The sequence below is a fragment of the Salvelinus fontinalis genome, chromosome 19 (assembly GCF_029448725.1).
Source record: "Salvelinus fontinalis isolate EN_2023a chromosome 19, ASM2944872v1, whole genome shotgun sequence".
NCBI lineage: Eukaryota > Metazoa > Chordata > Actinopteri > Salmoniformes > Salmonidae > Salvelinus > Salvelinus fontinalis.
The window spans coordinates 49,176,150-49,203,876 of record NC_074683.1 but is presented as its reverse complement, the minus strand read 5'-3'; the positions used below and the strand labels follow the sequence as shown (position 1 = coordinate 49,203,876).

The following is a 27,727-nucleotide window of genomic DNA, read 5'->3' as shown; positions in this document are numbered from 1 at the left end:
CTAGTTAGTCTACGAGCATTTCGCAAATACAGGAACCAAGTATCGGGTGAGACAGAAGGGGGATGACAATAAGCGCTGGACCGAAGAGGAAAAGGGGGAGCCTAGACGGACAGCTGTGACGTAACATCCGTTATTGTCAACGCTAAGTTTGTGTCATTGAACAGCATGGGGTCATATTGTTATTACCATTCTAAACACGTTTAGCGCTTTCAGTGAGTCTATTGCACTCATCCAGACGTATTTTTTTTATTGGAAATGGCAAAGGGAATATACACACAGGGTTAAAACTATATGAAAAGTAATTATTTAAGTAATTGATGTTTTCACTAATTGGGGAAAATCTCAGTGTCGTATTGAAGAAATAAAAAAAAGTATCCAAAGACTTCCTTCTCAACCAAGTCAACAAACTCACTTCTGAATGTGGTAAAGGTGATGGCAACATGCCATGTCACTAGTTCTAAAGTTCAACTTCAGCTGCACGCACCATGGCATATGAGCAGTGACTTTTCTCCAGAACTATAATGGCCACGTACTCTCGGCTCCCGGGATCCGTTGCTCTGATAACGCTTCAGAATCCACCGGTCAATGCGCTCAGGTGAGTTAAAACTAACTTGGTTAGGATAATATTGCACGCAGTAGAAATTTAGATAAACACATGTTCCTGTCGATTAGAAGGCTGTTACAAAGGTGACAACAAAGCAAGTTGTTTATCTTTTGCACCTGTCATGTCCTTGTTAAAAATACTTGTCTTTATACTTAAGATTGTAATCTTATTATTAAAGTATAGCTAGTGTGGAATGTAATCATGTAAATTGAATTCCTGTAGTGTTGGAACAAATTCTGTAACTTTACATGATTCTGCACCTGTCTGTCTGCACATTTTGGACCTTTTAGTGTCATATTGATGTGATTTGTGTCTGTCTGTGTGTCCCCAGTGCAGCGGTGCGACAGGGCATAGTCGACACGGTGCAGAGGGCCCTGAAGGACCCAAAGGTAACATCTGTAGTGATCTGTGGACAGAATGGGAAGTTCTGTGGAGGTAAGAATGTCCTTCTAGATTCTACAGTATACTGCTGTGTTTGACCAGGGCCCCTATCAAAAGTAGTGCACGAAAATAGGGAATAGGTTGCCGTGTTTGATGCGCCGTAGGTCTGTCTAGACTAGAGGTCTGGATCTGTGTGTGTCCCAATTGGCACCCTATATATAGTAGTGCACTACTTGACCACATAAATAGGGTGCCATTTGAGATGCAAACTTTGTCTCCCAGCAGCACTGCTAGAGGTGTATCTATTTCTCACTTTCAAATATGTTTTATTATGAAGCATAATCATTCAGGTACACAACTGTACAATGCGATCAGAGGTTTGTCTGTTTCTACCAGGGGCGGACATCAGGGAGTTTGCGGGGCCGATGTTGGGGCCCCCCCTGGTGCCCCTGATCCATGCTATAGAGGCTGTGGACAAGCCTGTGGCGGCAGCCATCGAGGGGGTAGCACTGGGGGGAGGACTGGAGTTAGCACTGGGCTGTCACTATCGCATTGCACACTCCAAGGTTAGTTACATGATTCTCTCTCAGGGGATCAACGTCCAACTGACTGGCTAACTGACTGATCATAGGTCCAACTGACTGACTGACTGACTGATCATAGGTCCAACTGACTGACTGACTGACTGACTGATCATAGGTCCAACTGACTGACTGATCATAGGTCCAACTGACTGAATGATCATAGGTCCAACTGACTGAATGATCATAGGTCCAACTGACTGACTGATCATAGGTCCAACTGACTGACTGATCATAGGTCCAACTGACTGACTGATCATAGGTCCAACTGACTGACTGATCATAGTTTCAACTGACTGACTGATCATAGGTCCAACTGACTGAATGATCATAGGTCCAACTGACTGACTGACTGACTGATCATAGGTCCAACTGACCGACTGACTGAGTGGTCTGACTGACCGACTGAGTGATCATGGGCCTGACTGACAGTGTTCTCTGGAATGTCTTGTTGTAGTCGAGGTTCTTGTTTACTCCTGAATTATATTATATCATCTCAGTCCAGGAGAGATGTAATAATTACAGAACTAGTGATCATTTATATAAAAAGGACTCCTTAGTATAAAAAGCTTTGGCTGGATGACTCAACAGCAACATAACTGAGGTCAAGCTGGTGGCTCCCAAGGCTCTCCTAAAAAAAGTGGGTGACCTTGTGTTGACGGCTGCTTCAACTTGACCCTACTCTCTCCTTCGAGCCCCACATCAAATCAAATCACCCATCTAGAACACAATACCCCATAATGACCTCACAAGACCCCATAATGACGTCACAAGACCCCATAATGACGTCACAAGACCCCATAATGACGTCACAAGACCCCATAATGGCGTCACAATACCCTATAATGACGTCACAAGACCCCGTAATGATGTAACAATACCCCGTAATGACGTAACAATACCCCGTAATGACATCACAATACCCCGTAATGACGTCACAATACCCAAGAATGACGTCACAAGACCCCGTAATGACGTCACAAGACCCCGTAATGGCGTCACAAGACCCCGTAATGACGTCACAAGACGCCGTAATGACGTCACAAGACCCCGTAATGACGTCACAAGACCCCGTAATGACGTCACAAGACGCCGTAATGACGTCACAAGACCCCGTAATGACGTCACAAGACCCCGTAATGACGTCACAAGACCCCGTAATGACGTCACAAGACCCCGTAATGACGTAACAATACCCCGTAATGACGTAACAATACCCCGTAATGACGTCACAAGACCCCATAATGACATCACAATACCCCATAATGACAAAGTGAAAACATGTTTATTGAAAATGAAATATAGAAATATCTAATTTGCATAAGTATTCACCCCCCTGAGTCAATACTTTGTTGAAGAACCTTTTGGCAGCGATTACAGCTGTAAGAGATTTCTACACCTGGATTGTGCAACATTTGCCCATTATTATTTTCAAAATTTTTCAAGCTCTGTCAAATTGGTTGTTGATCATTGCTAGACAACCATCAAAACTGTAAAACTGAATTTGCCCCAAACATAACACTTTGTATTCAGGACAAAAAGTTAATTTCTTTTCCATATTTTTGGCAGTATTACTTTAGTGCCTTGTTGCAAACAGGATGCATGTTTTGGAATATATTTTTTATTCTGTACAGGCTGCCTTCATTTCACTCTGTCATTTAGGTTAGTATTGTGGAGTAACTACAATATTGTTGATCCATCCTCAGTGTTCTCCTATCACAGCCATTAAACTCTGTTTTAAAGTCACCATTGGCCTCATGTTGAAATCCCTGAGTGGTTTCCTTCCTCTCCGGCAACTGAGTTAGGAAGGACGTCTGTATCTTTGCAGTGACTGGGTGTATTGATACACCACCCAAAGTGTAATTAATAACTTCACCATGCTCAAAGGGATATTCAATGTCTGCTTTTTAAGATATTTTACCTTCAAAACCAGACCCCGAACTGTTAAGTCTGTCTTTCCCCTCCGCTTACCTCAGCCCTTCTCAGCTCTAGATAAGTCTTTCCCCTCCTAAATCCTATGTGTTACTATTATTAAACGTGATGACTGTTTTTAGGCTCTTCTAGGACTTCCAGAGGTGACCCTGGGTCTGCTGCCAGGCGCAGGAGGGACACAACGTCTTCCCAGACTCATAGGATTAACAGCTGCCCTGGACCTCATCACTACAGGTACAACAGACAACATGTTAGACTCATAGGGGTTAACAGCTGCCCTGGACCTCATCACTACAGGTACAACAGACAACATGTTAGACTCATAGGGGTTAACAGCTGCCCTGGACCTCATCACTACAGGTACAACAGACAACATGTTAGACTCATAGGGGTTAACAGCTGCCCTGGACCTCATCACTACAGGTACAGCAGACAACATGTTAGACTCATAGGGGTTAACAGCTGCCCTGGACCTCATCACTACAGGTACAGCAGACAACATGTTAGACTCATAGGGGTTAACAGCTGCCCTGGACCTCATCACTACAGGTACAACAGACAACATGTTAGACTCATAGGGGTTAACAGCTGCCCTGGACCTCATCACTACAGGTACAGCAGACAACATGTTAGACTCATAGGGGTTAACAGCTGCCCTGGACCTCATCACTACAGGTACAGCAGACAACATGTTAGACTCATAGGGGTTAACAGCTGCCCTGGACCTCATCACTACAGGTACAGCAGACAACATGTTAGACTCATAGGGGTTAACAGCTGCCCTGGACCTCATCACTACAGGTACAGCAGACAACATGTTAGACTCATAGGGGTTAACAGCTGCCCTGGACCTCATCACTACAGGTACAGCAGACAACATGTTAGACTCATAGGGGTTAACAGCTGCCCTGGACCTCATCACTACAGGTACAGCAGACAACATGTTAGACTCATAGGGGTTAACAGCTGCCCTGGACCTCATCACTACAGGTACAACAGACAACATGTTAGACTCATAGGGGTTAACAGCTGCCCTGGACCTCATCACTACAGGTACAACAGACAACATGTTAGACTCATAGGGGTTAACAGCTGCCCTGGACCTCATCACTACAGGTACAGCAGACAACATGTTAGACTCATAGGGGTTAACAGCTGCCCTGGACCTCATCACTACAGGTACAGCAGACAACATGTTAGACTCATAGGGGTTAACAGCTGCCCTGGACCTTATCACTACAGGTACAGCAGACAACATGTTAGACTCATAGGGGTTAACAGCTGCCCTGGACCTCATCACTACAGGTACAGCAGACAACATGTTAGACTCATAGGGGTTAACAGCTGCCCTGGACCTCATCACTACAGGTACAACAGACAACATGTTAGACTCATAGGGGTTAACAGCTGCCCTGGACCTCATCACTACAGGTACAGCAGACAACATGTTAGACTCATAGGGGTTAACAGCTGCCCTGGACCTCATCACTACAGGTACAACAGACAACATGTTAGACTCATAGGGGTTAACAGCTGCCCTGGACCTCATCACTACAGGTACAGCAGACAACATGTTAGACTCATAGGGGTTAACAGCTGCCCTGGACCTCATCACTACAGGTACAGCAGACAACATGTTAGACTCATAGGGGTTAACAGCTGCCCTGGACCTCATCACTACAGGTACAGCAGACAACATGTTAGACTCATAGGGGTTAACAGCTGCCCTGGACCTCATCACTACAGGTACAGCAGACAACATGTTAGACTCATAGGGGTTAACAGCTGCCCTGGACCTTATCACTACAGGTACAGCAGACAACATGTTAGACTCATAGGGGTTAACAGCTGCCCTGGACCTCATCACTACAGGTACAGCAGACAACATGTTAGACTCATAGGGGTTAACAGCTGCCCTGGACCTCATCACTACAGGTACAGCAGACAACATGTTAGACTCATAGGGGTTAACAGCTGCCCTGGACCTCATCACTACAGGTACAGCAGACAACATGTTAGACTCATAGGGGTTAACAGCTGCCCTGGACCTCATCACTACAGGTACAACAGACAACATGTTAGACTCATAGGGGTTAACAGCTGCCCTGGACCTCATCACTACAGGTACAGCAGACAACATGTTAGACTCATAGGGGTTAACAGCTGCCCTGGACCTCATCACTACAGGTACAGCAGACAACATGTTAGACTCATAGGGGTTAACAGCTGCCCTGGACCTCATCACTACAGGTACAGCAGACAACATGTTAGACTCATAGGGGTTAACAGCTGCCCTGGACCTCATCACTACAGGTACAGCAGACAACATGTTAGACTCATAGGGGTTAACAGCTGCCCTGGACCTCATCACTACAGGTACAACAGACAACATGTTAGACTCATAGGGGTTACCAGCTGCCCTGGACCTCATCACTACAGGTACAGCAGACAACATGTTAGACTCATAGGGGTTAACAGCTGCCCTGGACCTCATCACTACAGGTACAGCAGACAACATGTTAGACTCATAGGGGTTAACAGCTGCCCTGGACCTCATCACTACAGGTACAGCAGACAACATGTTAGACTCATAGGGGTTAACAGCTGCCCTGGACCTCATCACTACAGGTACAGCAGACAACATGTTAGACTCATAGGGGTTAACAGCTGCCCTGGACCTCATCACTACAGGTACAGCAGACAACATGTTAGACTCATAGGGGTTAACAGCTGCCCTGGACCTCATCACTACAGGTACAGCAGACAACATGTTAGACTCATAGGGGTTAACAGCTGCCCTGGACCTCATCACTACAGGTACAACAGACAACATGTTAGACTCATAGGGGTTAACAGCTGCCCTGGACCTCATCACTACAGGTACAGCAGACAACATGTTAGACTCATAGGGGTTAACAGCTGCCCTGGACCTCATCACTACAGGTACAGCAGACAACATGTTAGACTCATAGGGGTTAACAGCTGCCCTGGACCTCATCACTACAGGTACAGCAGACAACATGTTAGACTCATAGGGGTTAACAGCTGCCCTGGACCTCATCACTACAGGTACAGCAGACAACATGTTAGACTCATAGGGGTTAACAGCTGCCCTGGACCTCATCACTACAGGTACAACAGACAACATGTTAGACTCATAGGGGTTAACAGCTGCCCTGGACCTCATCACTACAGGTACAGCAGACAACATGTTAGACTCATAGGGGTTAACAGCTGCCCTGGACCTCATCACTACAGGTACAACAGACAACATGTTAGACTCATAGGGGTTAACAGCTGCCCTGGACCTCATCACTACAGGTACAGCAGACAACATGTTAGACTCATAGGGGTTAACAGCTGCCCTGGACCTCATCACTACAGGTACAGCAGACAACATGTTAGACTCATAGGGGTTAACAGCTGCCCTGGACCTCATCACTACAGGTACAACAGACAACATGTTAGACTCATAGGGGTTAACAGCTGCCCTGGACCTCATCACTACAGGTACAACAGACAACATGTTAGACTCATAGGGGTTAACAGCTGCCCTGGACCTCATCACTACAGGTACAGCAGACAACATGTTAGACTCATAGGGGTTAACAGCTGCCCTGGACCTCATCACTACAGGTACAACAGACAACATGTTAGACTCATAGGGGTTAACAGCTGCCCTGGACCTCATCACTACAGGTACAGCAGACAACATGTTAGACTCATAGGGGTTAACAGCTGCCCTGGACCTCATCACTACAGGTACAACAGACAACATGTTAGACTCATAGGGGTTAACAGCTGCCCTGGACCTTATCACTACAGGTACAGCAGACAACATGTTAGACTCATAGGGGTTAACAGCTGCCCTGGACCTCATCACTACAGGTACAGCAGACAACATGTTAGACTCATAGGGGTTAACAGCTGCCCTGGACCTCATCACTACAGGTACAGCAGACAACATGTTAGACTCATAGGGGTTAACAGCTGCCCTGGACCTCATCACTACAGGTACAGCAGACAACATGTTAGACTCATAGGGGTTAACAGCTGCCCTGGACCTCATCACTACAGGTACAGCAGACAACATGTTAGACTCATAGGGGTTAACAGCTGCCCTGGACCTCATCACTACAGGTACAGCAGACAACATGTTAGACTCATAAGGGTTAACAGCTGCCCTGGACCTCATCACTACAGGTACAGCAGACAACATGTTAGACTCATAGGGGTTAACAGCTGCCCTGGACCTCATCACTACAGGTACAGCAGACAACATGTTAGACTCATAGGGGTTAACAGCTGCCCTGGACCTTATCACTACAGGTACAGCAGACAACATGTTAGACTCATAGGGGTTAACAGCTGCCCTGGACCTCATCACTACAGGTACAGCAGACAACATGTTAGACTCATAGGGGTTAACAGCTGCCCTGGACCTCATCACTACAGGTACAGCAGACAACATGTTAGACTCATAGGGGTTAACAGCTGCCCTGGACCTCATCACTACAGGTACAGCAGACAACATGTTAGACTCATAGGGGTTAACAGCTGCCCTGGACCTCATCACTACAGGTACAGCAGACAACATGTTAGACTCATAGGGGTTAACAGCTGCCCTGGACCTCATCACTACAGGTACAGCAGACAACATGTTAGACTCATAGGGGTTAACAGCTGCCCTGGACCTCATCACTACAGGTACAACAGACAACATGTTAGACTCATAGGGGTTACCAGCTGCCCTGGACCTCATCACTACAGGTACAGCAGACAACATGTTAGACTCATAGGGGTTAACAGCTGCCCTGGACCTCATCACTACAGGTACAGCAGACAACATGTTAGACTCATAGGGGTTAACAGCTGCCCTGGACCTCATCACTACAGGTACAGCAGACAACATGTTAGACTCATAGGGGTTAACAGCTGCCCTGGACCTCATCACTACAGGTACAGCAGACAACATGTTAGACTCATAGGGGTTAACAGCTGCCCTGGACCTTATCACTACAGGTACAGCAGACAACATGTTAGACTCATAAGGGTTAACAGCTGCCCTGGACCTCATCACTACAGGTACAGCAGACAACATGTTAGACTCATAGGGGTTAACAGCTGCCCTGGACCTCATCACTACAGGTACAGCAGACAACATGTTAGACTCATAGGGGTTAACAGCTGCCCTGGACCTCATCACTACAGGTACAGCAGACAACATGTTAGACTCATAGGGGTTAACAGCTGCCCTGGACCTCATCACTACAGGTACAGCAGACAACATGTTAGACTCATAGGGGTTAACAGCTGCCCTGGACCTCATCACTACAGGTACAGCAGACAACATGTTAGACTCATAGGGGTTAACAGCTGCCCTGGACCTCATCACTACAGGTACAACAGACAACATGTTAGACTCATAGGGGTTAACAGCTGCCCTGGACCTCATCACTACAGGTACAACAGACAACATGTTAGACTCATAGGGGTTACCAGCTGCCCTGGACCTCATCACTACAGGTACAGCAGACAACATGTTAGACTCATAGGGGTTAACAGCTGCCCTGGACCTCATCACTACAGGTACAGCAGACAACATGTTAGACTCATAGGGGTTAACAGCTGCCCTGGACCTCATCACTACAGGTACAGCAGACAACATGTTAGACTCATAGGGGTTAACAGCTGCCCTGGACCTCATCACTACAGGTACAACAGACAACATGTTAGACTCATAGGGGTTAACAGCTGCCCTGGACCTCATCACTACAGGTACAACAGACAACATGTTAGACTCATACAGTCCTTTTCATCTCATGTCTTTGCACATTCAATGTACAGATGCATTATGGGTTCAGTTTGTATTCGTAATATATCATTAGCATTGTTTTACATAAAATGCTGACAGTATTTATTGTTTAAAAAGGCTGCTGCCGGATACGTACTTTGTCCATGTCTCCAGCAGGGGTCAGCATTGCACCTTTCTATTACTGTTAGGCCTAATTCTTGTCAATGAAACCGTAGTCACTAGAAGTTTTCTGACAATTGTTTCTTACACTTACCCTTAAAGCAAGATGAATTCCTTAAAATACTGAGTTAGGGTCAGGGCTGAAAAATAAGACCCTATGGCTGCCCAATTCTGATACTGTTGGTCATGTAGTGAAAAAATCATGTGGATAACTGCTCATCAAACACCTCATTCCAAAATCATTGGCGCTATGCACTGGGGCACGTAGTGTTCTCCTGGCATCTGCCAAAGACAGATTTGTTCGTCGGACTGCCAGATGGTGAAGCGTGATTCAGGGAACGCGTTTCCACTACTCCAGAGTTCAATGGTGGTGAGTTTTACACCACTCCAGCCAAACGCTTGGCATTGCGCATGGTGATCTTAGGTTTGTGTGCGGCTGCTCGGCCACGGAAACCCGTTTTGATGAAGCTCCCGGCGAACAGTTCTTGTGCTGACGTTGCTTCCAGAGGCAGTTTGGAACTCGGTAGTGAGCGTTGCAACCGAGGACAGACGATTTTTATGCGCTATGTGCTTTAGCACTCAGCAATCCCGTTCTGTGAGCTTGTGTGGCCTACCACTTCGCGGCTGAGCCGGTGTTGCTCCTAGATGTTTCCACTTCACAATAAAAGCACGTACAGTTGCCCGGGGAGCTCTAGCAGGGCAGACATTTGACCAACTGACTTGTTGGAAAGCATCCTATGAAGGGGACACATTGAATGTCACTAAGCTCTTCAGTAAGACCGTTCTACTGTTTGTTTAAGGTGAAGGGGTGTCCACATACTTTTGTATATTTACAGTGCATTCGGAAAGTATTCAGACCCCTTGACTTTTTCCACATTTTGTTACATTACAGTCTTATTATAAAATCTATTAAATATCAACAAATGTTTTCCCTCATCAATCTACATGCAATACCCCATAATGCCAAAGCAAATAAATGTTTTTTGCAAAATGTATTAAAAATAAAAACAGAAGTACCTTATTTACATAAGTATTCAGACCCTTTGCTATGAGACTAGAAATGGAGCTCAGGTGCATCCTGTTTCCATTGATCATCCTTGAGATGTTTCTACAACGAGATTGGAGTCCACCTGTGGTAAATTCAATTGATTGAACATTATTTTGGAAGGGCACACATATCTACAGTGGCTTGTGAAAGTATTCACCCCCCTTGTAATTTTTCATATTTTATTGCCTTACAACCTGGAATTAAAATGGATTTTGGGGGGTTTGTATCATTTGATTTACACAACATGACTACCACTTTGAAGATGCTAAATATTTTTAATTGTGAAACAGACAGGAAGTAAGACAAAAAAACTGAACTTGAGCGTGCATAACTATTCACCCCCTCAAAGTCAGTACTTTGTAGAGCCACCTTTTGCAGCAATTACAGCTGCAAGTCTCTTGGGGTATGTCTCTATAAGCTTGGCACATCTAGTCACTGGGATTGTTGCCCGTTCTTCAAGGCAAAACTGCTCCAGCTCCTTCAAGTTGGTTGGGTTCTACTGGTATACAGCAATCTTTAAGTCATACCACAGATTTTCAATTGGATTGAGGTCTGGGCTTTGACAAGGCCATTCCAAGACATTTAAATGTTTCCCCTTAAACCACTCAAGTGTTTTAGCAGTATGCTTAGGGTAAGTGTCCTGCTGGAAGGTGAACCTCCGTCCCAGTCTCAAATCTCTTGAAGACTGAAACAGGTTTCCCTCAAGAATTTCCCTGTATTTAGCGCCATCCATCATTCCTTCAATTCTGACCAGTTTTCCAGTCCCTGCCGATGGAAAAACATCCCCACAGCATGATGCTGCCACCACCATGCTTCACTGTGGGGATGGTGTTCTCTGGGTAATGAGAGGTGTTGGCGCCAGAGATGGCGTTTTCCTTGATGGCCAAAAAGCAACATTTTAGTCTCATCTGACCAGAGTACCTTCTTCCATATGTTTGGGGAGTCTCCCACGTGCCTTTTGGCAAACACCAAACGTGTTTGCTTATTTTTTTCTTTAAACAATGGCTTTTTTCTGGCCACTCTTCTGTAAAGCCCAGCTCTGTGGAGTGTACGGCTTAAAGTGGTCCTATGGACAGATACTCCAATCTCCGCTGTGGAGCTTTGCAGTTCCTTCAGGGTTATCTTTGGTCTCTTTGTTGCCTCTGATTAATGCCCTCCTTGCCTGGTCTGTGAGTTTTGGTGGATGACCCTCTCTTGGCAGGTTTGTTGTGGTGCCATATTCTTTCAGTTTTTAATAATGGATGTAATGGTGCTCTGTGGGATGTTCAAAGTTTTGGGTATTTTTTTATAACCCAACCCTGATCTGTACGTCTCCACTACTTTGTCCCTGACCTGTTTGGAGAGCTCGTTGGTCTTCATGGTGCTGCTTGCTTGGTGGTGCCCCTTGCTTAGTGGTGTGGCAGACTCTGGGGCCTTTCAGAACAGGTGTGTGTATGTATATATACTGAGATCATGTGACAGATCATGTGACACTTAGATTACACACAGGTGGACTTTATTTAACTAATTATGTGACTTCTGAAGGTAATTGGTTGCACCAGATCTTATTTAGGGGCTTCATAGCAAAGGGGTGAATACATATGCAAACACCACTTTTCTGTATTTGATTTTTTTGATTTTTTTTTCTCCCATTTCAATTCACCAATTTGGACTATTTTGTGTATGTCCATTACATGAAATACAAATAAAATCTATTTAAATTACAGGTTGTAATATAACGAAATAGGAAAAACGCCAAGGGGGATGAATACTTTTGCAAGGCACTGTATATAAGGTCCCGCGGTTGACAGCGCACGTCAGAGCAAAAATGAAGCCATGAGGTCGAAGGAATTGTCCGTAGAGCTCAGAGACAGGATTGTGTCGAGGTACAGATCTGGGGAAGGGTACCAAAACATTTCTGCAGCATTGAAGGTCCCCAAGAAAATATTGGCCTCCATCATTCTTAAATGGAAGAAGTTTGGAACCACTAAGACTTTTCCTAGAGCTGGCAGCCTGGCCAAACTGAGCAATCGGGGGAGAAGGGCCTTGGTCGGGGAGGTGACCAAGAACCCGCTGGTTACTCTGACAGAATTCCTCTGTGGAGATGGGAGAACCTTCCTGAAGGACTGGGAGACTAGTCGGATCAAAGGAAAGATGGACAGAGCAAAGTACAGAGAAATCCTTGATGAAAACCTGCTCCTGAGCGCTCAGGACCTGAGACTTGGGCGAAGGTTACAACTTCCAACAGGACAACGACCCTAAGCACACAGCCAAGACAACACAGAAGTCTCTGAATGTCCTTGAGTGGCCCAGCCAGAGCCCGGACTTGAACCAGATCGAACATCTCTGGAGAGACCTGAAAATAGCTGTGCAGCGACGCTCCCCATCCAACCTGACAGATCTTGAGAGGATCTGCAGAGAAGAATGGGAGAAACTCCCCAAATACAGGTGTGCCAAGTTTGTAGCGTCATACCCAAGAAGACTCAAGGCTGTAATCGCTGCCAAAGGTGCTTCAACAAAGTACTGAGTAAAGGGTCTGAATACTTATGTTAATGTGATATTTCAGTTTTATTTTATACATTTGCAAATATTTCTAAACCTGTTATTGCTTCATCATTTAGGGGGTATTGTGTGTAGATTGATGAGGGGTGATGTATATATATTTTTAATCCGTTTTAGAACAAGGTTGTAGCGTAACAAAATGTAGAAAAAGTCAAGGGGTCTGAATACTTTCCGAATGCACTGTATATCTGAAAAAATATGTAGTGAGAATATATCTAATGTGATTGGACAAAAGTCCCATCAGTGTAAAAAAAGATGAGTATTGTGCTTCCTGTGTGAACGCAGACTGTTGTATACTTCCCAGGTCGCCATGTCTCTGCTGCTGAGGCCCTGAAGCTGGGGATCGTAGATCAGGTTACCGATAGCAACGCTGTGGACCAGGCCGTGGAGTTCGTCAGGAGCGTTGCAGGTAGGAGTTGATGGCATCATCATGACCGGGAATAACGGATGACAAAAAAAAAATCTGTAATCCGTTACTAGCTAAAATATTGTGATTTATATAATTTTTGTAAAAACTAGATAACTTCTTGGATTACTATTAAATTCAGAAAGGATATGCGAAGAAAATACATTGACACCTTTCCGTTTTCTATTAGTGACCTTTCACAGCTAAAACCATTTAGGAAAATAGAGCAATGTTTGATAGTCAGATGTGATGTGTTATTTAGAAGGGTGAAAAGAAGAACGGGAGAAACTCCCCAAATACAGGTGTGCCAAGCTTGTAGCGTCATACCCAAGAAGACTCAAGGCTGTAATCGCTGACAAAGGTGCTTCAACAAAGTACTGAGTAAAGGGTCTGAATACTTATGTAAAGATTTTTCATCTTAGCAAACACTTCTAAAAAACATGTTTTTGCGTTGTCATTATGGGGTATTGTGAGGTCATTATGGGGTATTGTGATGTCATTATGGGGTATTGTGATGTCATTATGGGGTATTGTGATGTCATTATGGGGTATTGTGATGTCATTATGGGGTATTGTGATGTCATTATGGGGTATTGTGATGTCATTATGGGGTATTGTGATGTCATTATGGGGTATTGTGATGTCATTATGGGGTATTGTGATGTCATTATGGGGTATTGTGATGTCATTATGGGGTTTTGTGTGTAGATTGATGAGAGGGGAAAAAACAATTTAATACATTTTTAGAACAAGGCTGTAGCGTAACAAAATGTGGGAAAAGTAAAGGGGTCTGAATACTTTCCGAAGGCCCTGTAAGTCCCATTACACCGTGGTTGTTGGGTTGAGCGTGCAGAGATTATCACAGAGACGGAGTGGTCAGAAAACACAACTTTATGAGGCAACAAAATAAACATAACAACAAAATATCTTGGGTTTGGCTCGGTCCTTCTCAGATTCTGCTCCATGTCTGTCTCTCTGTCTTCCCTCGCGGTGCCCCCTTTATGTAGCCTCCATGTCTGTCTCTCTGTCTTCCCTCGCGGTGCCCCCTTTATGTAGCCTCCATGTCTGTCTCTCTGTCTTCCCTCGCGGTGCCCCCTTTATGTAGCCTCCATGTCTGTCTCTCTGTCTTCCCTCGCGGTGCCCCCTTTATATAGCCTCCATGTCTGTCTCTCTGTCTTCCCTCGCGGTGCCCCCTTTATATAGCCTCCATGTCTGTCTCTCTGTCTTCCCTCGCGGTGCCCCCTTTATATAGCCTCCATGTCTGTCTCTCTGTCTTCCCTCGCGGTGCCCCTTTTATGTAGCCTCCATGTCTGTCTCTCTGTCTTCCCTCGCGGTGCCCCCTTTTATGTAGCCTCCGGGTCTGTCTCTCTGTCTTCCCTCGCGGTGTGTCCCGGTGCTCCCTTTATGTAGCCTCCACGTCAGGTTGGCACTTTCCCCGAATTACCTCCACTTGGAGACATCAGCGTCGTGTACAACGTCGCCTCACGTACCTCCCTTCTATCACCAACCCCCAGGGTAGACCTCCCGGGATACCACACCCTGATGACAGTCGGTGTGGCCCATCACCCTGATGACAGTCAGTATGGCCCATCACGCTGAGGACAGTCGGCGTGGCCCATCACGCTGAGGACAGTCGGCGTGGCCCATCACGCTGAGGACAGTCGGCGTGGCCCATCACGCTGAGGACAGTCGGCGTGGCCCATGACGCTGAGGACAGTCGGCGTGGCCCATGACGCTGAGGACAGTCGGCGTGGCCCATGACGCTGAGGACAGTCGGCGTGGCCCATGACGCTGAGGACAGTCGGCGTGGCCCATCACGCTGAGGACAGTCAGTATGGCACATCACGCTGAGGACAGTCAGTATGGCACATCACGCTGAGGACAGTCAGTGTGGCACATCACGCTGAGGACAGTCGGCGTGGCCCATCACGCTGAGGACAGTCGGCGTGGCCCATCACGCTGAGGACAGTCGGCGTGGCCCATCACGCTGAGGACAGTCGGCGTGGCCCATGACGCTGAGGACAGTCGGCGTGGCCCATGACGCTGAGGACAGTCGGCGTGGCCCATGACGCTGAGGACAGTCGGCGTGGCCCATGACGCTGAGGACAGTCGGCGTGGCCCATGACGCTGAGGACAGTCGGCGTGGCCCATGACGCTGAGGACAGTCGGCGTGGCCCATGACGCTGATGACAGTCGGCGTGGCCCATCACGCTGAGGACAGTCGGCGTGGCCCATCACGCTGAGGACAGTCGGCGTGGCCCATCACGCTGAGGACAGTCGGCGTGGCCCATCACGCTGAGGACAGTCGGCGTGGCCCATCACGCTGAGGACAGTCGGCGTGGCCCATCACGCTGAGGACAGTCGGCGTGGCCCATCACCCTGAGGACAGTCGGTGTGGCCCATCACCCTGAGGACAGTCGGTATGGCCCATCACCCTGAGGACAGTCAGTATGGCCCATCACCCTGAGGACAGTCAGTATGGCCCATCACCCTGAGGACAGTCAGTATGGCCCATCACCCTGAGGACAGTCAGTATGGCCCATCACCCTGAGGACAGTCAGTATGGCCCATCACCCTGAGGACAGTCAGTATGGCCCATCACCCTGAGGACAGTCGGTATGGCCCATCACCCTGAGGACAGTCGGTATGGCCCATCACCCTGAGGACAGTCGGTATGGCCCATCACCCTGAGGACAGTCGGTATGGCCCATCACCCTGAGGACAGTCGGTATGGCCCATCACCCTGAGGACAGTCGGTATGGCCCATCACCCTGAGGACAGTCGGTATGGCCCATCACCCTGAGGACAGTCGGCGTGGCCCATCACGCTGAGGACAGTCGGCGTGGCCCATCACGCTGAGGACAGTCGGCGTGGCCCATCACCCTGAGGACAGTCGGCGTGGCCCATCACGCTGAGGACAGTCGGCGTGGCCCATCACCCTGAGGACAGTCGGCGTGGCCCATCACCCTGAGGACAGTCGGCGTGGCCCATCACCCTGAGGACAGTCGGCGTGGCCCATCACGCTGAGGACAGTCGGCGTGGCCCATCACGCTGAGGACAGTCGGCGTGGCCCATCACGCTGAGGACAGTCGGCGTGGCCCATCACCCTGAGGACAGTCGGCGTGGCCCATCACGCTGATGACAGTCGGCGTGGCCCATCACGCTGATGACTGTCGGCGTGGCCCATCACGCTGATGACAGTCGGCATGGCCCATCACCCTGATGACAGTCGGTATCGCCCATTACGCTGATGACAGTCGGTATCGCCCATCACGCTGAGGACAGTCGGTGTGGCCCATCACGCTGATGACAGTCGGCGTGGCCCATCACGCTGAGGACAGTCGGCGTGGCCCATCACGCTGATGACAGTCGGCATGGCCCATCACGCTGAGGACAGTCGGTATGGCCCATCACGCTGAGGACAGTCGGTATGGCCCATCACGCTGAGGACAGTCGGTATGGCCCATCACGCTGAGGACAGTCGGTATGGCCCATCACGCTGAGGACAGTCAGTGTGGCCCATCACGCTGAGGACAGTCAGTGTGGCCCATCACGCTGATGACAGTCAGATGAGGGAAGACAGAAGCAGCAAACATATTATTTAATAATGAAGAGTATAGATGAATTATGACCGATACCTACACATGTCCATTAAGTCACCCAGGTAATTAAGGCAGACAGAGAGAGATGACGCTTTAGAATAGGAGAGAGAGATGTGGAGTTGATGGGAAGCTTTAGAATAGGAGAGAGAGATGTGGAGTTGATGGGAAGCTTTAGAATAGGAGAGAGAGATGTGGTGTTGATGGGAAGCTTTAGAATAGGAGAGAGAGATGTGGAGTTGATGGGAAGCTTTAGAATAAGAGAGAGAGATGTGGAGTTGATGGGAAGCTTTAGAATAGGAGAGAGAGATGTGGAGTTGATGGGAAGCTTTAGAATAGGAGAGAGAGATGTGGAGTTGATGGGAAGCTTTAGAATAAGAGAGAGAGATGTGGAGTTGATGGGAAGCTTTAGAATAGGAGAGAGAGATGTGGAGTTGATGGGAAGCTTTAGAATAGGAGAGAGAGATGTGGAGTTGATGGGAAGCTTTAGAATAGGAGCTAGAGATGTGGAGTTGATGGGAAGCTTTAGAATAGGAGAGAGAGAGATGTGGAGTTGATGGGAAGCTTTAGAATAGGAGAGAGAGAGATGTGGAGTTGATGGGAAGCTTTAGAATAGGAGAGAGAGATGTGGCGTTGATGGGAAGCTTTAGAATAGGAGAGAGATGTCGAGTTGATGGGAAGCTTTAGAATAGGAGAGAGAGATGTGGAGTTGATGGGAAGCTTTAGAATAGGAGAGAGAGATGTGGAGTTGATGGGAAGCTTTAGAATAGGAGAGAGAGATGTGGAGTTGATGGGAAGCTTTAGAATAGGAGAGAGAGATGTGGAGTTGATGGGAAGCTTTAGAATAGGAGCTAGAGATGTGGAGTTGATGGGAAGCTTTAGAATAGGAGAGAGAGAGATGTGGAGTTGATGGGAAGCTTTAGAATAGGAGAGAGAGATGTGGTGTTGATGGGAAGCTTTAGAATAGGAGAGAGAGATGTGGAGTTGATGGGAAGCTTTAGAATAGGAGAGAGAGATGTGGAGTTGATGGGAAGCTTTAGAATAGGAGAGAGATGTCGAGTTGATTGGAAGCTTTAGAATAGGAGAGAGAGATGTGGAGTTGATGGGAAGCTTTAGAATAGGAGAGAGAGATGTGGTGTTGATGGGAAGCTTTAGAATAGGAGAGAGAGATGTGGAGTTGATGGGAAGCTTTAGAATAGGAGAGAGAGATGTGGAGTTGATGGGAAGCTTTAGAATAGGAGAGAGAGATGTGGAGTTGATGGGAAGCTTTAGAATAGGAGAGAGAGATGTGGTGTTGATGGGAAGCTTTAGAATAGGAGAGAGAGATGTGGAGTTGATGGGAAGCTTTAGAATAGGAGAGAGAGATGTGGAGTTGATGGGAAGCTTTAGAATAGGAGAGAGAGATGTGGTGTTGATGGGAAGCTTTAGAATAGGAGAGAGAGATGTGGAGTTGATGGGAAGCTTTAGAATAGGAGAGAGAGATGTGGAGTTGATGGGAAGCTTTAGAATAGGAGAGAGATGTCGAGTTGATTGGAAGCTTTAGAATAGGAGAGAGAGATGTGGAGTTGATGGGAAGCTTTAGAATAGGAGAGAGAGATGTGGTGTTGATGGGAAGCTTTAGAATAGGAGAGAGAGATGTGGAGTTGATGGGAAGCTTTAGAATAGGAGAGAGATGTCGAGTTGATGGGAAGCTTTAGAATAGGAGAGAGAGATGTGGTGTTGATGGGAAGCTTTAGAATAGGAGAGAGAGATGTGGAGTTGATGGGAAGCTTTAGAATAGGAGAGAGAGATGTGGAGTTGATGGGAAGCTTTAGAATAGGAGAGAGAGATGTGGAGTTGATGGGAAGATGATTGTCTAGCTTTTGACAGGAAGTCATCAATGAGAGAGGCTCAATGTAACCTGATGGTGTTTGGTGGCAGTTTTTCTCTCTCTCTCTCTCTATCTCTCGCTGTCTCTCTCTCTCTATCTCTCGCTGTCTCTCGCTGTCTCTCTCTCCCTCTCTCTCTCGCTGTCTCTCTCTGTCTTTCTCTCTCTGTCTCTCTTTCTGACACACACACACACACACACACACACACACACACACACACACACACACACACACACACACACACACACACACACACACACACACACACACACACACACACACACACACACACACACACACACACACACACACACACACATCTGATTTATTTTTCTCCATTGAGCTGTGTGATTCCTCCCTGTCTGAGAGGAGAGATTAACAGTAGCTAGTCGTGACATCTGTCAACAAAACCAGCCTTTACCCTCTGAACAACCCAATCGCACGTTACAGACCAACCATTTACAGATTAAGTGCAGGATTAATTTCACCCAAATGTACACTGGAATCAGAGTGGCCTATTTGATTGTGCAGTGTTGCCCCAAACCAACCTTCTTTACTGGTGCTCTGAGTAATACTCTCTGTTCAGAGAACCAGGCGGTTATAGGATGACCTGAACCAGGCGGTTATAGGATGGCCTGTTCAGAGAACCAGGCTGTTATAGGATGACCTGTTCAGAGAACCAGGCTGTTATAGGATGACATGTTCAGAGAACCAGGCTGTTATAGGATGACCTGAACCAGGCTGTTATAGGATGACCTGTTCAGAGAACCAGGCGGTTATAGGATGACCTGTTCAGAGAACCAGGCTGTTATAGGATGACCTGTTCAGAGAACCAGGCTGTTATAGGATGACCTGTTCAGAGAACCAGGCTGTTATAGGATGACCTGTTCAGAGAACCAGGCTGTTATAGGATGACCTGTTCAGAGAACCAGGCGGTTATAGGATGACCTGAACCAGGCTGTTATAGGATGACCTGTTCAGAGAACCAGGCAGTTATAGGATGACCTGTTCAGAGAACCAGGCTGTTATAGGATGACCTGAACCAGGCTGTTATAGGATGACCTGTTCAGAGAACCAGGCTGTTATAGGATGACCTGAACCAGGCTGTTATAGGATGACCTGAACCAGGCTGTTATAGGATGACCTGAACCAGGCTGTTATAGGATGACCTGTTCAGAGAACCAGGCCGTTATAGGATGACCTGTTCAGAGAACCAGGCTGTTATAGGATGACCTGTTCAGAGAACCAGGCTGTTATAGGATGACCTGTTCAGAGAACCAGGCTGTTATAGGATGACCTGTTCAGAGAACCAGGCTGTTATAGGATGACCTGTTCAGAGAACCAGGCTGTTATAGGATGACCTGAACCAGGCTGTTATAGGATGACCTGTTCATACCTAGAGGAGTCTGTCCCTTTAAGACTTAGTGGTCAGAGCCAGAGAGGAGTCTGTCCCTTTAAGACTTGGTGGTCAGAGCCAGAGAGGAGGCTGCCCCTTTAAGACTTAGTGGTCAGAGCCAGAGAGGAGTCTGTCCCTTTAAGACTTAGTGGTCAGAGCCAGAGAGGAGTCTGTCCCTTTAAGACTTAGTGTTCAGAGCCAAAGAGGAGTCTGTCCCTTTAAGACTTAGTGGTCAGAGTCAGAGAGGAGTCTGTCCCTTTAAGACTTAGTGGTCAGAGCCAGAGAGGAGTCTGTCCCTTTAAGACTTAGTGGTCAGAGCCAGAGAGGAGTCTGTCCCTTTAAGACTTAGTGGTCAGAGCCAGAGAGGAGTCTGTCCCTTTAAGACTTAGTGGTCAGAGCCAGAGAGGAGTCTGTCCCTTTAAGACTTAGTGGTCAGAGCCAGAGAGGAGTCTGTCCCTTTAAGACTTAGTGGTCAGAGCCAGAGAGGAGTCTGTCCCTTTAAGACTTAGTGGTTAGAGCCAGAGAGGAGTCTGTCCCTTTAAGACTTAGTGGTCAGAGCCAGAGAGGAGTCTGTCCCTTTAAAGCTTGGTAACCATGGTGACCCACTAACTGGCCCAGAGATGAGTCTGTCCCTTTAAAGCTTGGTAACCATGGTGACCCACTAACTGGCCCAGAGAAGAGTCTGTCCCTTTAAAGCTTGGTAACTATGGTGACCCACTAACTGACCCAGAGATGAGTCTGTCGCTTTAAAGCTTGGTAACCATGATTTTCTTGTTTTTGATTTATTTACAGATAGCCAGGTTCACACTCCAACTCTCAGACATAATTTACAAACAAAGCATTTGTGTTTAGGTAAACCAGGTAGTAGGATGACCAGGTCGTATGGATGACCAGGTAGTATAGATGACCAGGTAGTATGGATGACCAGGTAGTATGGATGACCAGGTAGTATGGATGACCAGGTAGTATGGATGACCAGGTAGATGACCAGGTAGTGTGGATGACCAGGTAGTATGGATGACCAGGTAGTATGGATGACCAGGTAGATGACCAGGTAGTATGGATGACCAGGTAGATGACCAGGTAGTATGGATGACCAGGTAGATGACCAGGTAGTATGGATGACCAGGTAGATGACCAGGTAGTATGGATGACCAGGTAGCATGGATGACCAGGTAGTATGGATGACCAGGTAGTATGGATGACCAGGTAGCATGGATGACCAGGTAGTATGGATGACCAGGTAGCATGGATGACCAGGTAGTATGGATGACCAGGTAGCATGGATGACCAGGTAGTATGGATGACCAGGTAGTATGGATGACCAGGTAGTATGGATGACCAGGTAGCATGGATGACCAGGTAGATGACCAGGTAGTATGGATGACCAGGTAGTATGGATGACCAGGTAGTATGGATGACCAGGTAGCATGGATGACCAGGTAGTATGGATGACCAGGTAGCATGGATGACCAGGTAGATGACCAGGTAGTATGGATGACCAGGTAGTATGGATGACCAGGTAGTATGGATGACCAGGTAGTATGGATAACCAGGTAGCATGGATGACCAGGTAGATGACCAGGTAGTATGGATGACTAGGTAGTATAGATGACCAGGTAGTATGGATGACCAGGTAGTATGGATGACCAGGTAGTATGGATGACCAGGTAGAATGGATGACCAGGTAGATGACCAGGTAGTATGGATGACCAGGTAGTATGGATGACCAGGTAGTATGGATGACCAGGTAGTATGGATGACCAGGTAGTATGGATGACCAGGTAGTATGGATGACCAGGTAGTATGGATGACCAGGTAGTATGGATGACCAGGTAGCATGGATGACCAGGTAGTATGGATGACCAGGTAGTATGGATGACCAGGTAGTATGGATGACCAGGTAGTATGGATGACCAGGTAGTATGGATGACCAGGTAGTATGGATGACCAGGTAGTATGGATGACCAGGTAGCATGGATGACCAGGTAGTATGGATGACCAGGTAGATGACCAGGTAGTATGGATGACCAGGTAGTATGGATGACCAGGTAGTATGGATGACCAGGTAGTATGGATGACCAGGTAGCATGGATGACCAGGTAGCATGGATGACCAGGTAGCATGGATGACCAGGTAGTATGGATGACCAGGTAGATGACCAGGTAGATGACCAGGTAGCATGGATGACCAGGTAGCATAGATGACCAGGTAGATGACCAGGGATGTGGCCTACTAGCCTAGCATGCAATCTTCTCTTGTATATCTCGTTTTTACCATGCTAGTTGTATCCTGTGTATTACCCTATTCTATGCTAGCCCCTATTGTGTCCTACTGTGTACCATATTAGCCTATGCTAACACCTAACCGTTATAGTACACTGTTGTCATTCTCATTGCTATTACATAGTCATTAGCCTGTAATGCCATGATATAATACATGCTCTTGTCTTCTGCAGACAACCACTACCACTAGTTCTCTCCTCTGTTAGGTTGTGTGTAATGAAGTGTGTATTGTATCCCTGTCTCCTGCTGGTCATTGTCAGTCCTCTTAGTGGGACTCTGGGACAGTTGTATCTATATATCTGAACCTGCACCTGTATCGGAGACCACCACATGGTGGCGCTCTCTTTTTCAATGATAATATCAGGAGGGCAAGGCCTCAATATCTGAAGCACATGACTTTATCTTTGTTAATGCCTAAAGCTTGAAACTGTATGGTTGAAACTTAGTCAGGGTTTGGAATCCGATCTGTATGTTTTCAGTCCATCTCATCTGTGTGTGTTTCAGGCCATCCCCTGGACTCCCGTCGTCTGAGCACCCTGCCCTGCCCCTGCCCCCCAGACGTTGACTCCCTCTTGGACAAAGTCATGGCCAAGGTCCGGCAGCGCTCCCGGGGTGCCCTGGCTCCGGTGGCCTGTGTTCAGGCTCTGAGGGCGGCTGCCTCCCTACCTTACACCCAGGGTATGGAGAAGGAGAGGGACCTGATGACCACCCTGTTCAACAGCGGCCAGGCCCGAGCTCTGCAGTATGCCTTCTTCTCCCAGAGGGTGGTGGGGAAGTGGAGTCTGCCTAGTGGGGCGAGCTGGGACAACAGCACTGCCAGGACCATCAGCAAAGCTGCTGTTATTGGTGAGAGGGGTAACCTCTAATTTCACTGAAGTCTACTCTTAAATCCAGGGTTTTCAAGACTAAAGGTTGGTTAATACATGGATGAATGCTTCTCCCTCGCTGTCATGGACGCCGTGGTTATCCTTTAGTTTGAAGATGTAATCCAGAGACAGGTGTTTTATACTACAGCCTTCTCCTTCTGTGTGTTCTCTTTTCGACTCCCTCCTCATTATTTTGCAATCAATCGCTAGAATTTTCTCCATTTACTTCGCTATCATACTCTGCTTCCACCGGGCATTCCGCTGATTTCAAAACTCAGTCCTCCAGAAAGTGGAAAACATTAGCAACATTTGTGCAGTTCTTTGTGATATCTTTCAAAATAGCCGGTTTATAAAGGATTATCTACACATACTGAGCAGCTGACGTTATAGACAGAAGCATGCTACATGGCAGACCAATCAGAACTCATCTCTCGGCATGTCCAGCCCATCCATTATCTCAGCCAATCATGGCTAGCGGGAAGGTTCCCTACTTTTTCCGTGGCTAAACCAACTAGGCTCATAATTTAACAATTGTATTCTTATTTACAGATGGCATACACATTTGTTATTAAGGCACATGAAGGTTCACATGTCCCAGAAGGCATTTCTGCCAAAAATAGCATTTTGAAATAAAATTTTTTTTAAATGTTTTTAAATGCCTCTCCTGTAAAGTAGTGACATGCGACATACGGCTAGTTTCCTGAAACAAGTCATATATGAAGAGTCTGGTGTGTTGGATTTGCCCCAAACATAACGCTTTGTATTCAGGGCATAAAGTACATCTCTTTGCCACATTATTTGCAGTATTACTTTGGTGCCTTATCGCAAACCAGGTGCATGTTTTGTCATTAGGTTGGTATTGTGGAGTAACTACAATGCTGTTGATCCATCCTCAGTTTTCTCCGATCACAGCCATTAAACTCTGTAACTGTTTTAAAGTCACCATTGGCCTCACGGTGAAATCCCTGAGCGGTTTCCTTCCTCTACGGCAACTGAGTTAGGAAGGACGCCTGTATATTTGCAGTGACTGGGTGTATTGATACACCATCCAAAGTGTAATTAATAACTTCACCATGCTCAAAGGGATATTCAATGTCTGCTTTATATATTTTATATTTACCCATCTACCAATAGGTGCTCTTCTTTGCGAGGCATTGGAAAACCTCCCTGGTCTTTGTGGTCGAATCTGTGTTTGAAAATCACTGCTCGACTGAGAGACCTTACATATAAACTCAAGACATTTAGGCTAAATTTGTTTTATTAATTTGTAAACATTTCTAAAAACATAATTCCACCTTGACATTATGGGGTATTGTGTGTAGACCAGTGATGACACATCTCAATTTAAATCAATTATAAATTCAGGCTGTAATATAACGTAGAAAACCTCAAGAGGTGTGAATACTTTGAAGGCTCTGGGAAGTCCTCATGTACTTGGTGTTGTCTGTTTGTCTCCAGGTCTGGGTACCATGGGGCGTGGCATCGTTGTGGCACTGGCTCTGACGGGCATCTCTGTGGTTGCCGTGGAGACCCAAGAGAAGCAGCTGGCAGAGGCCAGTCAGGCGGTTCCGGCGATGCTGCAGAGAGAGGCGGGGCGACGACGCTTGGCCACACCCCCAGGGGTTATCTCCTTCAGCTCCAACTTGCAGGACGTTAGTGAGGTAGAACTAGTTTTATATAATGTAATTATATAATGTATTGTAATTATATCGTGTATTGTTATTATATCATGTATTGTAATTATATCATGTATTGTAATTATATCATGTATTTTAAGGTACCACAATAGTATATTGTGTTACTCTAGACGCATGTACTGTCTGTATATGTTAAAATACAATCGATCATTCAGGTGGAGTTGGTGATCGAGGCGGTGTTTGAGGACATGTCCCTGAAGCTGCAGGTGTTTAGGCATCTGACCTCAGTGTGTAGACCTGGGACCCTGCTCTGCTCCAACACCTCTGGCCTGGACATCGACCAGCTAGCTGCCGTCACCCAGAGCCCTGGCCTGGTGGTGGGGATGCATTTCTTTGCGCCGGCCCACGTCATGAAGCTGCTGGAGGTGGTGTGTGGTCCACGGTCATCCCCGGAGGCGGTCGCCACGGCAATGCAGCTGGGCAAGAGGATGGGGAAAGTCAGCGTCGCCGTGGGCAACTGTCCGGGGTTTGTGGGTAACCGGATGTTGAAGCCGTACCTGGAACAGGCCAACTTCCTGTTGGAGGAAGGAGCCACGCCCCAGCAGGTGGACGATGCGCTGGAGGAGTTTGGATTCCCCATGGGCGTGTTCCGGATGTCTGACCTATCAGGGCTGGATGTGGGATGGAGGATCAGGAAGGAGGCGGGGCTTACATGGCCAGGGGTGGAGTCAACCAGGACACGCCAGGGCCGACGGTACAGCCCGCTACCTGACCAGATGTGTGAGGCAGGCCGGCTGGGCCAGAAGACGGGGAAGGGATGGTATCAGTATGACGGGCCTGGAGGCAGGGTGGCGCGGTCCGACCCCTGGGTACACATCTTCCTGGAGACCTACAGGTAAATCTGTAATGATTTTAAATCGTAATGATTTTAAATCTGTATATCTGCTGATGTAAAAAGGGCTTTATAAAATGAATGTGACGAATGAATGGATGGCTATATATTTACATGTTAGTCATTTAGACGCTGTTCTCCAGAGAGACTACCATTTATATTTACATGTTAGTCATTTAGACGCTGTTCTCCAGAGAGACTAACATCAGCTATTAGGGTTAAGTGCCTTGCAAAAGGGCACATCAACAGATTTCTTTCACCTAGTCAGCTCAGGGATTCAAATCAGCGACCTTTCGGTTACTGGCCGAACGATCTTAATTGCTAGGCTACCTGCCGGGTTGGTCGGTGTGGTTGGGTGGATGGATAGATTGTCCGTCAATCAGTCAATTAATCAATCAATCGATTGATACAGGGCGGAGCACGGCCTGGTGGCCCGGAGCATCGCCCCGCAGGAGATCCTAGAACGCTGTCTCTACGTTCTGATCAATGAAGGCTTCAACATCCTGCAGGATGCCACGGCCGCCGGGCCGGAAGACATCGACGCCATCTATGTGTTTGGGTACGGCTGGCCCCGGCACCACGGGGGACCCATGTTCCATGCAGGCCAGGTGGGATTGGGCAGGATCCTGGAGAGGCTGAACCACCACCACCACAACCACCCTGACGTGCCCCATCTGAAGCCCAGCACGCTGCTGCGGAGGCTGGTCGCGGCGGGAAGTCCTCCGGTCCAGAAGTGGAGAGAGTTCATCAACAAAGAAAGAGTACACAGTCAGCTCTGAGATGCCCAAGTCTCACCTGGCAATGTAACCCTGTGATTAAATAATGTCTCACCTGGCAATGCTACCCTGTGATTACATAACGTCTCACCTGTCAATTCTACCCTGTGATAAAATAATAACGTCTCACCTGTCAATGCTACCCTGTGATTAAATAATAACGTCTCACCTGTCAATGCTACCCTGTGATTAAATAATAACGTCTCACCTGTCAATGCTACCCTGTGGTTAAATAATAACGTCTCACCTGTCAATGCTACCCTGTGATAAAATAATAACGTCTCACCTGTCAATGCTACCCTGTGGTTAAATAATAACGTCTCACCTGTCAATGCTACCCTGTGATTAAATAATAACGTCTCACCTGTCAATTCTACCCTGTGATAAAATAATAACGTCTCACCTGTCAATGCTACCCTGTGGTTAAATAATAACGTCTCACCTGTCAATGCTACCCTGTGATTAAATAATAACGTCTCACCTGTCAATGCTACCCTGTGATTACATAATAACGTCTCACCTGTCAATGCTACCCTGTGGTTAAATAATAACGTCTCACCTGTCAATGCTACCCTGTGATTAAATAATAACGTCTCACCTGTCAATGCTACCCTGTGATTACATAATAACGTCTCACATTAGAGATACGCCCGGGGATTTCTAGGGTGAATTCTAGGGGGATTTATAGTGTATCAGTGCCTTCCCCACCATCAGCATGTCGGCCAATTGTCTTAGGAAATGTGATCTACTGTAATAAATACATTTTCTCATGTTTTCAAAATAATACCCACTGACACGTTTACGGAGGGTTGGTTTTGTATTATGTTTAATTGAGGTAAGTTGGCTTCATATTTGACTAGATTTAGCTGAACAGAGAATTGGGTATTCAAATAACGGTTTCCTCTGTAGGTCTGACAAGTCATTCTCACTCGTAACTCAAT

At 47.1% G+C, this 27,727-nt stretch overlaps 1 protein-coding gene across 2 annotated transcripts; it reads left to right on the top strand.

The window, feature by feature from the left end:
• The first annotated feature begins 314 nt into the window (after positions 1-314).
• ehhadh (enoyl-CoA, hydratase/3-hydroxyacyl CoA dehydrogenase) lies at positions 315-27,313 on the top strand. 2 transcript variants are annotated; one of them, XM_055871874.1, is made up of 9 exons: positions 315-595; positions 936-1,039; positions 1,382-1,551; positions 3,621-3,732; positions 13,366-13,470; positions 23,120-23,461; positions 24,940-25,142; positions 25,334-26,013; positions 26,423-27,313. In XM_055871874.1, exons 1-9 carry the CDS (start codon positions 522-524, stop codon positions 26,787-26,789), a joined length of 2,157 nt encoding a protein of 718 aa, XP_055727849.1. In that variant the 5' UTR covers positions 315-521; the 3' UTR covers positions 26,790-27,313. The 2 variants fall into 2 exon arrangements, with proteins under 2 accessions (XP_055727849.1, XP_055727850.1); XM_055871875.1 differs by lacking the exons at positions 315-595; positions 1,382-1,551.
• The last annotated feature ends 414 nt before the right edge of the window (positions 27,314-27,727 follow it).